We start from the raw sequence: 14153 nt of genomic DNA on the forward strand, positions 1-14153 counted from the left end.
TATCACCCGCACCTTAAAGGCGCTAAGCATCTGACTGTTTAAAATCTGTGTTTAAAAAGCAAAATATCTGTGCAACCTGTCTCCAGTATGAGGGGAAAAAAAAAGTCTGTTGTTTGTAATGCTTTGAAGGCAGAAGCTGTTTCTTTATTTTCACAAGGCTTGAGCAAAGAGCTGTGTTGCAACCTGCAGTTATGTTGTTAGGTAAGGCAGGGCGGAGTGGAACAGGTGCTTATTAATACCTCTAGGCTACAGGGAAAGGTGACTGTATTTTCTGGAGCGTTCGCAGACCTAAACAGGTGGATATTGTTTTAATAATTAGGTTGAGAGTGGACACTACTTATCCTCTGATTTTAACTGGACACTTTTAATGTTGATCTATGGAAAAAATGCTAACTTTTAAAGTTTAGTAGTTATTCAGGTCTTCTCCTTGTTGTATCTCCTAGCCTCCTACTTTTAAATAAAGAAAGGCATGTTCATAATTTCAAGAACAAAGAAATTTGTCTCTCCTCTTCCAAACTAGAATAAGTTTATTTTCAAAGGGGTTTTTTTCTGAATATTTTTTTAATTTGTGGTTTTGTTTTATTAAAATTATTTTAGATGTGAGCTCGATATGATTTTAGATCTGAAAATTTGAAACAATACAGAGCAGCACAGCACTCTGACCACACAATGTTTGAGAGGTGGTTTGAATGGTGAATTGAAATTGCATAACAGGTGCAAAATACAGAATCAATGCTGTAGAAGAGTATGAATATGAACAGTTTAAATCGGATCAAAAAGTTAAATAAAATTTAACTTAGTAGTTTGTGTTTAGACTGAAGACAAAAACTGTACATGAGATAATGTGAGCACAGAGTCTGTTGAACTGTAGGTTAGGAAGGTCTTTTCTAAGGTATTTGGGTTACAGTGGACTAAACACTGCAGGTGGTTTTCCTTGGACTGCTCCCTCCTGACTCCACTCAGCCAGGCCCTTCCGATGCTGCAGGAAACCAGCACGGAAAAAACCCTGCGTCGTGTTTGCAGAATTCTACGGTAAAGAATGAAGTGAAATCTGGAATTGTTGGTAGTGTTTCTTTTGGATTTCTATGACTCTTAAATACCAACAGGAAATGTAATGCTGGACCCACTTTTTCAAACATGCAAACATTTGTTGGGGGTGATTTTTACGCAGCATTTCCCATAGTCCACAGTTCACCAGTAAATATTTGACCAATGATAGCATGAAATCTTTAACAGGTGATCCCTAGATCAGTATTTCCCTTATTGGTGTCATTGTATTTGTATTTACTTAGCCCTTACTGCTGCATACTTCGCCTTGTTTTCCCTGTTCCTCCCACCTTCTAAATGTCCACGTTTGGTTCCTTCCTTTTCATCATCCCCGTTTTTCTCCAGACTTGCCGTCAACGTTGTTCCTCTTGCAGCAGCATTGCCCTGATTCCCAGACACAGGAGCAGGACTCCAAAGGCTGGATGCGAGAGAATGGGGAAAGCCTGAGCTGCTCAGAGTAGTAGTGCTGCTCGGTGTAGTAGTGCTGCTGGTCCTGGCATCTCCTTCGTATCTGCTGGTACAGACCTGGCAGCATCACCGCTGTCTTAGACTGATGCTAATAAGCCAGGTGCCATTTGTATTGTCCCTACCATTTGGGAAACCAATGCCCTGAATGGAAAACACGTGTTTTTTCTTTCATGCAGATGATACAAATGTGAGGGACTGCTTGTCTTCCACGTTTCCTTCAGTGCACAGAGGTGCAGAGCACCCCGAGCAGCTGGAGTGATCATGCTCTGCTGACGGAAACCTGCAGCAGCTTTGCAAAATTGCCTTTGGCGACTGTTTTAGTGTTCCCGTAGAACCAGCTAATTCAATTTTTTTTCATCAGTTGACACAGCATTTTTCAAAACAAGCTAGTCAACATTTTTGAAGATTTTTATTGCAGTTTCTTTTGGAACTGAGAAGTGCCCAAGTATCCGTCCATCTTTGCTATATCATTGTTCCTGGATGGGAATTGCTTTTTGTCCCATGTAGTGTTTGTGCTCCTAATGCTCATATCTTGTCCATCCTTCTGATTACTGCTTTATTTTCTTTAGAAGCTTAAAATGCATTTAAATGGCATTTTAATACTTCCCTTCTCCAGTTGTGGTGCATATTTTTTGGTTTAAAGTAGCAGGCACACAGTGATGAACTGTACGCTGAAGTTTAATTATTTTGTGATCGCATCCACTCAAGTATATCAAGGCACAGTTCGCTAATGAAATACAGTTCAGTGATCCCATTTCTTGTCAATGGGATCACATTTGACAAGTATTTTCTAGGGAAAAATATGTGTTAGATAAATTCAATACAAGAAAGAAAATTGAGAGAGAATTTTTTTTCTAGAGACTGTTTTTTTCTACAGACATGATTCCATTGTTGATTTATTAAAGAAATGCCATCTAGAAAGAGGTGTATTCAAATTATATATCTGGATTTGCAGATACCAAGAAAGCCCTGTGGGGAGCCTTGAATACATATACTATTTCTTAAACTGTGGCAGTATATTACTAGAACCAAGTAATATAATTCTTCTTTGAGTTTTTGGAAGATCTCTTTTCTGTAGAAAAAAATTATTGACTTCTGCAGTTTTGATGGGGACATAAGCATGAAGGTGAAATCCTTCACCTACTTGTTTTCCCAAGCTTGTTTTTGTCATTCCTTATAATAACAGTACCTGTGTTATAAGGCCTTTGTGATAAGATTCTGGGATCTTAATTTGCCTTTACTTCTTTTTTACTACTCTGTAACTTTAATAGTCTGGGGTTTAGTTTAGTTTCTGTTAAACGTTGTCCCCTGTTTTAGTGTCTCTCCCTGTCCACACCATCCCAAAGTGGACAGCAGGGTGACCACGAGCCAGCACTGGGCCCTCGTGGCCAGGAAAGGCAATGGGACCTGGGGGGGATTAGAAGGGGGGTGGTCAGTAGGTCGGAGAGGTTCTCCTGCCCCTCTACTCTGCCCTGGTGAGACCACATCTGGAATATTGTGTCCAGTTCTGGGCCTCTCAGTTCAAGGACAGGGAACTGCTGGAGAGAGTCCAGCGCAGCCACGAAGATGCTGAAGGGAGTGGAGCATCTCCCGTGTGAGGAAAGGCTGAGGAGCTGGGGCTCTTTAGCTGGAGAAGAGGAGACTGAGGGGTGACCTCATTCATGGTTATAGATATGGAAAGGGTGAGTGTCACAAGGATGGAGCCAGGCTCTTCTTGGTGACAACCAACAGTAAGACAAGGGGTAATGGATTCAAGCTGGAACACAGGAGGTTCCACTTAAATTTGAGAAGAAACTTCTTCCCAGTGACGGTGGCGGAACACTGGCCCAGGCTGCCCAGGGAGGTTGTGGAGTCTCCTTCTCTGGAGACATTCAAAACCCGCCTGGACACCTTCCTGTGTAACCTCATCTGGGTGCTCCTGCTCCGGCAGGGGATTGGACTGGGTGAGCTTTCGAGGTCCCTTCCAATCCCTGACATTCTGTGATTCTGTGATGGCCGTCAGCTGCTTTTGCTGTTCATGTCTCTACCAGGCATCACAATACAGCATTTGCAAATTTGGGCGTTAGAATCAATAGAAGTGCATTTCAAGTCCGTTTGGAAGTGCAGTGCATCGTTCCATATTGCTGTTTAAGATGCAAATATCTCCATCTTACTTCCTCACTGTCTAACAAAAACTGATATGCTGGCGAGATTGACACAATTAACATGACTGATAAGAGAGAGAAAAAAAAGACTGGCTTGTTTTATTGTATATTGTTTTCCTTCGTCAAAGGCTTCTGGTCTTGCATTAGATCATTTTGTGCGGGTGAAGCAGCATGTAGTCGTCACAGTTGTTTTGGATTTGTAAGCAGAAATGAGAGTAAAGCCCACCGGTTTGCGTTTCGAGGTTACATTGTGGTTTTATACATATTGCGTCTTCATGATCTGTGCAGTCTGGCAGTGCTGATGGGTTCCAGCTGAAAACACTGTGTTGAAGTTGTTCAAAATAACAGCTCTATGGGGGATAAATTATCACAGATGACTTGTTTAATGTAAGAATGATGCCAAACATGTCACTTTGATTTAAGAGTATGCAAAATCTGTACTTAAGTCCCTTCCAAGATTGGTATAAGGATGATTCACAAGCATTGTTAATTAAGAAGAATTTTTCATGTTAGGATTTCTACCATGATAAATGTTGCCTGCTCATAGATGGATACTGATTCTTTTATTTTATGGTAGTTACAATACTGTCTTTCTTAAGAAATATTTTTCTAGTGAAAGATGTTGCTGTAATATTTATAGTGCAGTACTTTAAAAATTAGACACTTAAAAAATTTTGGATTTCAACATTACTCTGACTTCGGAACATGTATCACTGAGTAATAAACGATATCAATGTTAGTTCTTAGATAACCCGCTCGCTTTAATCCTCATTGAATTATATGTGAATGGAAAAAAAAAAAACACCTGCTACTGACAAAGCAACCAAGTAGTGTATTAAAATAAAAATTATTCTTTCTAATTATCTTCAAAATCAGCACATATTAAGAGCCATGTTTCTTTTCTTTCAGAACACACAAGTCCACCCTGTGTCTTTTCTCTGATCACTGAATGCTCTTATACCCTTTTTTTTCAGTTCGCTGTCTGGTCCTAATTGTTGCTTTTGTGCATTTTTTTTATTTAACAGTTGTTCCTGTCATTTTGAAAGCGCTCACATACGACGAGAAGAGGGGGGCATGCAGTGTGGGTTCCAATGTGAGGGACGCAGCGTGCTATGTGTGCTGGGCCTTTGCTCGCGCTTATGATCCTGCAGAACTGATCCCTTTTATTCATCAGATTTCAAGGTAAGTTGCAGCAATAAGAAACTGAGCTTTTTATTCAGAATTAGGAAGGAGCTAGAAGTTAATCTAGTAGGCTTATTCTGTATCTTCTAGAAGTTACTAATCTAGGAGTCTAATGCTCTGTCTTTAAGATATTTAAAATTAGATCTTGACGAAAAGTGATATATCCATTTAGGTGTAATACCTTTGTGTTTAAAAGGTAGCTGGTTTGTCCTGTGTAACATGAATGAAATTAATTGATCTCTGATTATTGCTCGCCAAGGAATGGATATTTTTGTTCATTATAATATTTAATAAATTTCATTGATTTATGGACTAGAATTGGTGAAGCTTTTAACTTCATACTGACGATATTTTTTCAGATACACCTTGGTTCTACCTTTTTATTCATTCTTCTTGTGCTTTTCCTCCTGTTTGCTTGTGGGATTCTCTCTTTAGCATGTAGTCTTTTTGTTGGCAGGACATTGTCTGACATTGCATTTGCAGTGCGAATCACCTTGAAAAGAAGTGGCTTCTATCAGGTCTTTGGCAGACTTTTACTGCAACCATGGATAGCAGCAACTCAGGCATCTTTTCTCAGAGGGATTTTGATGAGGAAAATAAATCCCCTGTTTCCATCCTCTTAGGTGAACAACTCTAAGGTTTCTTCTAAGGTCTGGCATGCTTGTTCCTTGTGCAACTTGGAAAAGCCCAAGTGTGAGTGTGTAAGTCTTCCATTCATCAGAATTCTGATCTGTTTATCAGAATTTTTCTTCTGCTCGTGATGATTTGAGCAATATATTTATTTTAGTCATTTCACCCTACCATGGAGCAAAAGAATGTTCTCCATGCATTAGATGCAAGCTCACTGTTTTGATTTTACATGATCTGTGGTATTTAGTTTTACTGTCACAAAGCTGTTGGTGGGAACTTGTGGACAGGTATGAAGGTTCTGTTTCTGAAGAAGCTCCTGTCTTTTAGCTTTCAGACTGTTCTGAAAACAAATTCTTCTTTTCTTTTTAGTAAAATATCTTCTGCCCAGGGTAGTAATACCAAGTAACACTGAGGCTATGCCAGCTACAACAATTTCAATTGTTTGGAATAAACTGGTGGAGTGGAGAGAAACACGAGGGTGGACGGTGGGGGGGAAGTGAGAATTGCTTATGATCGGTTGTAAGGTGGTGTGGTTTTAATATGCTTTGTTTTATAACAAAGCCGCATAGCATTTTAGCAAGTATTAATGTAATATTAAGGCTTTACTTAAAAATCTTTGTAGTAGTGTTGGCCATACCTTTTCTAAATATAATCACCTCTGGAAGGCAAAATTGCCACTCCAAAGAGAAATGGTGAAAAAAAAAATTCAAATACAGTATGACACACAGTTTCACCTATTGTGTCAGCAAGCTGATAATTACATAGAGCTTTTTTTTTAAATCTAGCCTTAGGTGTGTCACTGTTTTACTTAAAGAAGAGTCATACCTCTAGCCACAAGCAAATTGTTGCTACCCTTAAAAAATGCAGAACTCAGCATCTTGTGATGAGTACATAATATCCATTGTGAGCTGAATTACACAGCAAAACCATCTGCCTATGTAAGAATACAAACTATTAGATTCTTATAGAAAAAGAATAAATTGTTCAACTGAAAGGAAAACTACTACCTCCTTAAAAAAATGTCACGAGCGATTTGATCTGAACTGTGTGCTTTGGTTTGGTGCTGGAAATGGCGAGTGGTTTATCTTTCATTCCCAGTCTCTAACAGTGCTGTTGAACTGGCCGGAGGAGCGCGGGTAACGCTGACCTTGGAGCAGGAGTAGCTGTTGCTACACTCCGACTGGAAAAGCAAGGCTGAGTAAGCACCCTGGTGGTAACCAGGTGGTGTTGAGTTGAACAGGGAGCTGCTCGGTGTCGGCCTCCTCCGTGGCATGGCCTTCGGCACGTGTTAGTGCATCTCGTTGGGAAACTCGGGTACCAAAACGTGTGTGCTACCGCAGCGGGGTCCTGCCTCACAACCCTTTCAGACGGTGGGACAGAAGTTAAAAATCAAAGCAAGAGGGGTGATTTTGTGGTGGGATTTTCTTTTCATTTTCTTGCCCGCTAAGTTGTATCATCATGTAAGGGAAAGACACTGTTTTCTGTGTTTTCTGCAGTCAAGGGACACAAATAATTCACTTTAACTAGTGAAAAATCACCTTAAACGGCACAAAATAATATTTTTAGTGAAATTTGTGACAATGTTTTAAGAGAAATATCTGTCCCTGTATTCAGTGATAGCTGTTTGTTTGCAGCCTTCTTATGAATGTTCTAAGTGATGAAATTGTCAGAATGTTGAAATTACAAAGAAAAAATATAGAGAACACTTATTATAAACACTCGCCCAAGAGTATTTCTGATGTATTTGCTCTTATTTTTACATCTGTATTTTTCCCTATCCGTATTTCAACAAGATACATTTGCTTATTTATTTTTTTAAAGTCCAGTTGAACTGGCTTCTAAAACCTTGCCTGATCTATTCAAACTACAGGACCACAAAAAGAAAATTCTTGGTAAAGTAAATTAAACTTCACTTTTTTGCAGGATAACCTTAGTATGTTTTGAAATACTTGCATGTACTGAAGTTGCTATTCAAGCATATCGTTACAAAAGCACTACTTGACTGAGATCTTTTTCTCTCCCAGTCTCTACACGCATACTCTCTTTTTAAGCTGACCTATGAGAAAAGTTAAACATAATTTAATAACTTGGAAATACGGGTAATTTGATTCCTGCCCCCTTGGGTGTGGAAGTTACTTTCTGTAAAGTGGCAGGTGCACACTAAGAAGCTGAGCAGTTCTGTTTAAAACCTAAACAAAAAATAAAAAGGAAAACATACTTCTCTATTATACAATTATAGTGATTAAATTGCTGCTGGCTATCTTAATTATTTGGAACTGCTGCATAGTCGGAATGTAGTTTCATTTCTCTGTCACTCAGTGGTGTAGGTAATCAATAAATGAATCGTTATTTAGAAGGATCTAATTGCTATTCCTGTTCTGCTGAACGGGAGATACAAGCAGTGTGTGCAGTGTAGGAGCGCGGGCGGCTTTGTCTTCCCTGCGGTGGTGCCTGGTTTTTGAAGAGGAAAAAAAAAAAGGGAGGTGTGGCTGTGGGTGAATGGTGTAGCTGGCTCCAGGGCAGGAGTGTCCTGCAGAATTGGGGAAATTGGGAAGCATTGCTTTGAGCTACATCTTGTACCGTGATGAAACAGTGAGAATAGCTTTTTTTTTTCTTTTATGTATTTGAATATTGCCTTCAGATGAGAGTTGTGTGCCTACTGTGTCTTGCACTTGTGTAAAGTTATTTCCCACAGGGGTATCATATGCCGCCTTTTTTTTTTCCCCTTTTAATAGCAGCATTTGTAACTCCTAAGTGTTTTCATGCTCTTTTCTACATGTGTATTTATTTTAATTTCATCATCCGAAAGTAACACACTGAAGATTGCAGGACGTTGGGTGGTGAGCAGAAAGCGTAAGAGCTTCGCGTGAGCTGGGTTAGGGGGACTGTGGCAGTGTGCAGTGGGAATGGTCACTGTATTTCTCCTTTTCTGCAGACTTTCTTCCTTTCTGCAGACCTTCTCCTTGCCTAGATCAGCAGGAGGAATTAAAGCTGAGGCTGAAGGGCTTTTTCCCCTCGCAGAGCTGGCTGGAGCCGCCTCCTTTGCTCTGTCCTTCCCCTGCCTTGCCCCTGTGGCTGAGCACAGCACAGTGTGTGATAAATGGAATGGGGCAGCTTCTCTGTTTTAAAAAAGAAAAAAAAAGCTAGCAATAGAAAAACCAACCGAGCCTTGCTCTGGTTTCATTATTCAGCTCACCGTGAGGCCACTGGGGTACCAGCTCTCAACAGGCTCCGGTCTGACGCTGCTCTGGCCTCCTTCTTTAACTTGCTTGGACTGTTCAAAGCCGTTTTCCTTGCGATGCTCATTGTGCCTTCCTTTCTCTAATGTATAGTAGGGAGGAGGGTTTTCTGTCCTGTTACAAGTTAGACTTTTCCCTTTTTTGGGTTCAGGAAGGAAATTTGGGGTTTGTGCCAAATGGGCAAGAGTTTTGGGAGTTTATTTTTCTTCTTCCGGCAGCTTGAGTGGTATGTTTGAATTAACAGTAGCAAATTCTCAGAGGTTAGCAACAGGAGAAGTTTGTTGCTGCCCGTGACTAGTATAGACCAGAAGTACCTGCTACAGGGGATAAAGGAAATTCAGATTTATTGTCTGGTACAGCTGGTGCTTATAAGGAGAGGGTAACCTGATATTTCTGTGTTCTGATGTCTATCACCCGGCTGGCCTCTGCTCTCTGATTCCTTCTGCCTTGTCGGGGGAAGGAAATGAGAGCAGCGTTAGGCTGAGGATGTGAGACACTTCGAGTCCTTTTAACTTTTCCTGAAGCCAGTTCAATGAGTACTTGGTGGAGAGGGGAAGGGATAGGAAAGAAAGAGAGAATTATTAGTGGACTGATAGAATTGCAGCTTGCTTTTTAAAGTCCATTGGTGTTTATTGCACACTTAACTGCTTGTCGTGCACACAGGCTAAATATACCTCAAGGAACTACAAAAGGTATTTAATAGAGACTGCGAGATGCAAAGCTGTTCTTTGCTCTACCTGTTAGTAGTCAGGTGTGGTACCTTTCAGGCAAGTCAAGACATGATTCTTTAACTACCTTAAAAAAAATATCCCACTTTGTTTGACATAAACAGTTTCTTTATGTTAGGAAATCCTGGTGGAGTATCACAAACTCCCACGACAAAGCAGACAGGTGAAGACACCTTAGACATGTTTCATCTTAGGCACGTTGCTTTCCTTGCTAATCCGTGTGTTGCGGCAGCCCGCGCCTGCATTTTCAAATAGGAATTCACTTGAAAAAGTTATTCATATAGTTTGATAAGTTTAAAATAGTTCTGTTAAAAGCATTAATGTAAAACAGCGACTGCGGTATGATTTATTAATATAATGGGGCTATGACAAAATTCCTGGGCTTTTTGTTTTGTTTTTCTTAAACGTGGTATTCAGTTACAGCACTGAATATAGCTCAGGTCGCATCACAGAGACATTCTGTTGTTTTGCTGGTTTTACTTATATAGGTTTGTCTTATGGTAACAGAAGAGTAAGAAAAAATGGAAAAGTACAATTTGATTATAAGCTGAAATGTTGACCAGCAACTCCTGTTGTATATAGTAACCTGAAACTGTTTTCCATTATATTTAATAAACCACATTTTAAGTCTAACTATGAAATTCAAGAGCATTATTTATTCTCCAGCGACAGTCTTTTAACATTTCCAGTTTGAAAAAACTGCACGATCTTTCAAATCAGTACGTTGATACTTAATATGTATGTCTTTACGCACATCCCTAAGTGTCCCTTGGGGTCACTGTTGAAGACAAGACAATAACTTGGAAGGGTTTTGCTCGGACCCAGCACGGCCCTTCTGAAATACTCTGTAATGCTCAACTTCAGGGCACCTTGGACACAGCAAGGGCATCACTCCGGGTCCTGAGCTTCCTGCCTTGCTGAGGGCTGGTTGTGGTGCTGGTGGTATTTGGTTATTTTTTGTTTCTTCCGCTGGGTTTTTTTGTTTGTTTCTCAGAAGAGAACAGTATTGAAATTAAAACTGTATACTTCTTAAATGTCCTTTTAAAATGATTTTTAAGTTTCTTTGTAAGCCAGAGAAGAAAATTTAGCAAACGTGGTGTGAAGGTGGTGTGTGTGACCCAGCACGCTCTCACCAGCCAGCTGCGTGCTGCTTCCTGATGGAACGCTCCCTAAACATTGGCTCTTCCAATCGCTGCTGTTTGGCTGTGACCTCCTTTTGTCGTATGATCACCTCCTGTCTTTGTGGCACAGAGAGGGATTGCTCATGCCAGTAGCAATAAGAAATCATTAACTGTTCTTAGAACAATTTAAAGGGGTTTATTTTCGTTCTTGCTTTCTGTCTCTTGTTTTAATGATGGAGACAAACTGAAATTACAGAGGCAACATTGATTATGCATTTCAGTGAATTTTAACAACACAGTATTCTTCACTGTAGGAAACTGATAGCTACTACCCAGGAAAGTGTGATATTATCAGTGTAATTAATATCTTTATGCTGAAGCAAAGCTATCGTGGATTTACTTTTCAGCCAGTATTTATTTCCTGTTTTGCCTGGAGTCAATAAGTAATGTAATGAAGAGTTTCAGAGTTTGAAAGGAATAATTTTCTGCTTAAATGATTCTCCTGAAGTGATGTTTATTTGTCACTGGCGTTAATTGAATGCTGGAGGTGGATTTCTAAAGCTGTAGACTTCATGTCCTGGGATATATTCTCTCTCTTCTGTTGTGTAGCATATCTGTTAAAAGTAGTTCTTTCGAGGCAGAAGAATTAAACTGTCCAGGGTTACCAGACTTCATGCACAAAGAAATAGTTTTGTATAATCATGCCCCTGTATCTACAGGCCACCTTTAAAAAAACCTGCTTTGCAGTTTATCTTGCAGGTCACTTTTTAGCAGAATTTGCATATTGCTTTCTGATTTTTGCTCCTTACAGGATATGATTGTTCTTGTAGAGAGAGCTGCAAGTTTCAGTTGCTTAACTTTTGGTTTTGCTTCAGCCTTGCATAAGACTTGCTGTGCATTTGGCTATTGAGAAACTGTATTTCCAAGTTTTAATTTAAAATTGCACTGTATGGGTCTCACATTCGAGATGATAGCTATGGTCAAGTTTTAAATTCCTGCTGTATTTAAAATAGAAGATTTTTCTATGCAGTTAAACATACTTGCATACTCCTTGAATTGCTTTGATACAGTAGGGTGGCAGTTGTCTGTTCATACAGTGGAAAGTCCGCAGCAAACTAGAGAAACGAGGAAGTACATGGTTATTTCAACTTGAATTTTAATTTGGATTTGTATTTTTAAATAATAAGCTCCTTAGAGGAAATGTTGCGTGTTCTGTTTAGAAGTTTAAATGTTGAAATGACAGCATTGAACATTTCTTCCCATATTTTTGGTACTGAAACTCAATATTTTATTTCCTCAGTGCATTGATTATCTCAGCAGTATTTGATCGTGATGTTAATTGCAGAAGAGCGGCTTCTGTAAGTTATCGCATTCCAGCTTATATGTTTCTGGGTTTTTTTGTTTTAATTTAATGTAATAATTTGTAGACTTAGGTATATACAACTACAATATATAAGCAATATATTGTGTTCTGAGCAAAAAAGTGAGGTTTTTAAATCTTCAGAAGTATGGTTTGAATGTAGATTTTAAATTATATGATCCACAGAGCCACATCTTGATTTATGGCCACAGTTCACAATCTGCTGTATTGTTGTCATGATGGTTAAGATAAGGTATTGAAGAAAGAGCTATTTAGCATTTACTATTCACAGTATCAAAGACAAAAGGGTAATTCGTAATATACAAACGCTGTCTTTTTCAAGCTGGTAGGTTTTGTGAAGTTATGCTTTTCTAATTGTCCATCAACTTGTTATTCTGTAATTGTGGTAAGCTGAAAATTTCTAGAATATTTCTCCTTCCAACATATTTTCAGTAATTCTGCAAAACTCTTTCTGTAGGACTGGGAATTTAAAAAAAAAGAGTGATAAATCCATTAGACAGATATTGTTAACTATTTAATAGGACTGACACTGAAATATATTTTGTGGGACCTTTCTGTAGAAAATATTGACGCTGTTGAGAAATTAAAAGAATGTATGATTATTCTTAAGAGAAAGGAATTCATGGAGGAGAGGTTATAGAATTTGAGAAGAATCTTATTTATGAGAATGTCAGGCAGTGTGCTGTATATATTGAAGCTGCTTTCTTAAAAAAAAAAAATTATGAGTCGTCTGTTTGAACAGATAAATTATCTTATGCAAATGTGAAAAACCTCACCCTATAACTGTATTACCTCAAACCTGGGACCAAAAAATGTCTGTCAAAGAACCAGATGTCTCTGTTCCTGACAATAAACTTCACTGTGGATGTATTTTTTTTTAAAAAAGGCAGTCTTTGCAACATACAAATTAATTAACAGGTCTGCCTTAATTTTTGACTGAAATTTTGAAAGCTAATGCATTTATAACATAAGAAGGATTCCTCAGGGATACCTGGATAGCATCCTTATTTTTTCTAGCCACACCTCTGCTTGAGAGTTTAAGCTGTTGAATGAAGCTGCAGCATAATTGCTGAGGAAGTGAGTCAGTTGCTTGTGTAATCGTATCACAAATCGCTTTGTCTAAATAGGTTAAAACCAAAGCATGGAAGCAACGATGCTGTAGATCACTGAGTACTGATGTAACATATTCTTCACATACTGTAAAACTAATGAATACCAGCAACGCTACTTTCCCCCAAACTTCAACTCCTACATTTTACAAACTGTAGAATGTGCTATTCTTGGATACTTAAAGTCACTTTATTCAAATAAAATCCTCAGAGGAAAACAAAGGTAGTTTTGCTTTCCTGAGAACTGCACAAACCATTAAGGAGTGTAGCCGGTGAAAAGCGAATTATTTATTTGCTCTATAGGAATTGTCCTAGGAATCGGTGGTAATATATATAAAGAGGAGAATTCTTTTTAACATGATTGCCACTACCAGAGTACTGCTTACCTTTAGCGGCTTCATCTAATTGTCTTGTTATATTTCTGTGCTTAAACATGAACCGAGAGTTTGACCATGAAATACGGTGCTAAACCAGATACATTCACTAATGCTAGAAGCTTAGTGAAGATCATGCTTCCATATTTCCAGTGAATACAAAATACAGTATATTTTCTTCTGACTTTCCTCTTCTACTTCAAACCAAGCTATCAAGTATTCTGCAATTCAGTTATCTCCAGTCAAATTATTTTTTTTCATTATACCATGCTAATTTGGACCTAGTCAAAACTTGGAATTGCTGTTTTGATGGCTAGTTATGAAAGTACTGGAACATTTTTCTTATTTTAGAAAGGCAGACAAATATTTTTGTATTTACTGGGCATTACTACAGTTTTGAAGAAAAATACCTAGGAGTCCTAATTATTTGCAGTCATTACTACAGTTAAATACATATTTAAATAAACAACATGTTTTACTGGATTTTCCATCTGTTACAGTATGCAATATATTATAATGCAGAGCACCAATAAAACAAAATAGCATATAGAGATATTTTGAACCCTGAGGTTAGAGAGAATAAAGCAAGACTTCTTTTGAAGCTCCAGAAGCATTCTGAGCTGACTTTTGCAACTCTTTCATGAATAATCATTATAAGGAATAATCACATGAATAGGTGATCTTGAATTTGGCTCCATTCAGCTCTGACATGTTAAAGAGAATTTTTTTT

The 14153-nt window shown here is 38.6% G+C and overlaps 1 protein-coding gene across 2 annotated transcripts in view; it reads left to right on the forward strand.

The window, feature by feature from the left end:
• Positions 1-14153, forward strand: part of TBCD (tubulin folding cofactor D) — a 114261-nt gene that overhangs the window by 44062 nt on the left and 56046 nt on the right. For both annotated transcript variants that reach the window (XM_065647585.1, XM_065647586.1), the window contains 2 exons: positions 4685-4841; positions 11860-11917. In XM_065647585.1, coding sequence (XP_065503657.1) covers positions 4685-4841; positions 11860-11917 — 215 coding nt within the window. The remainder of the gene's footprint in view (positions 1-4684; positions 4842-11859; positions 11918-14153) is intronic.

Source organism: Caloenas nicobarica, chromosome 18 (assembly GCF_036013445.1).
Source record: "Caloenas nicobarica isolate bCalNic1 chromosome 18, bCalNic1.hap1, whole genome shotgun sequence".
In the NCBI taxonomy this organism is placed as follows: domain Eukaryota; kingdom Metazoa; phylum Chordata; class Aves; order Columbiformes; family Columbidae; genus Caloenas; species Caloenas nicobarica.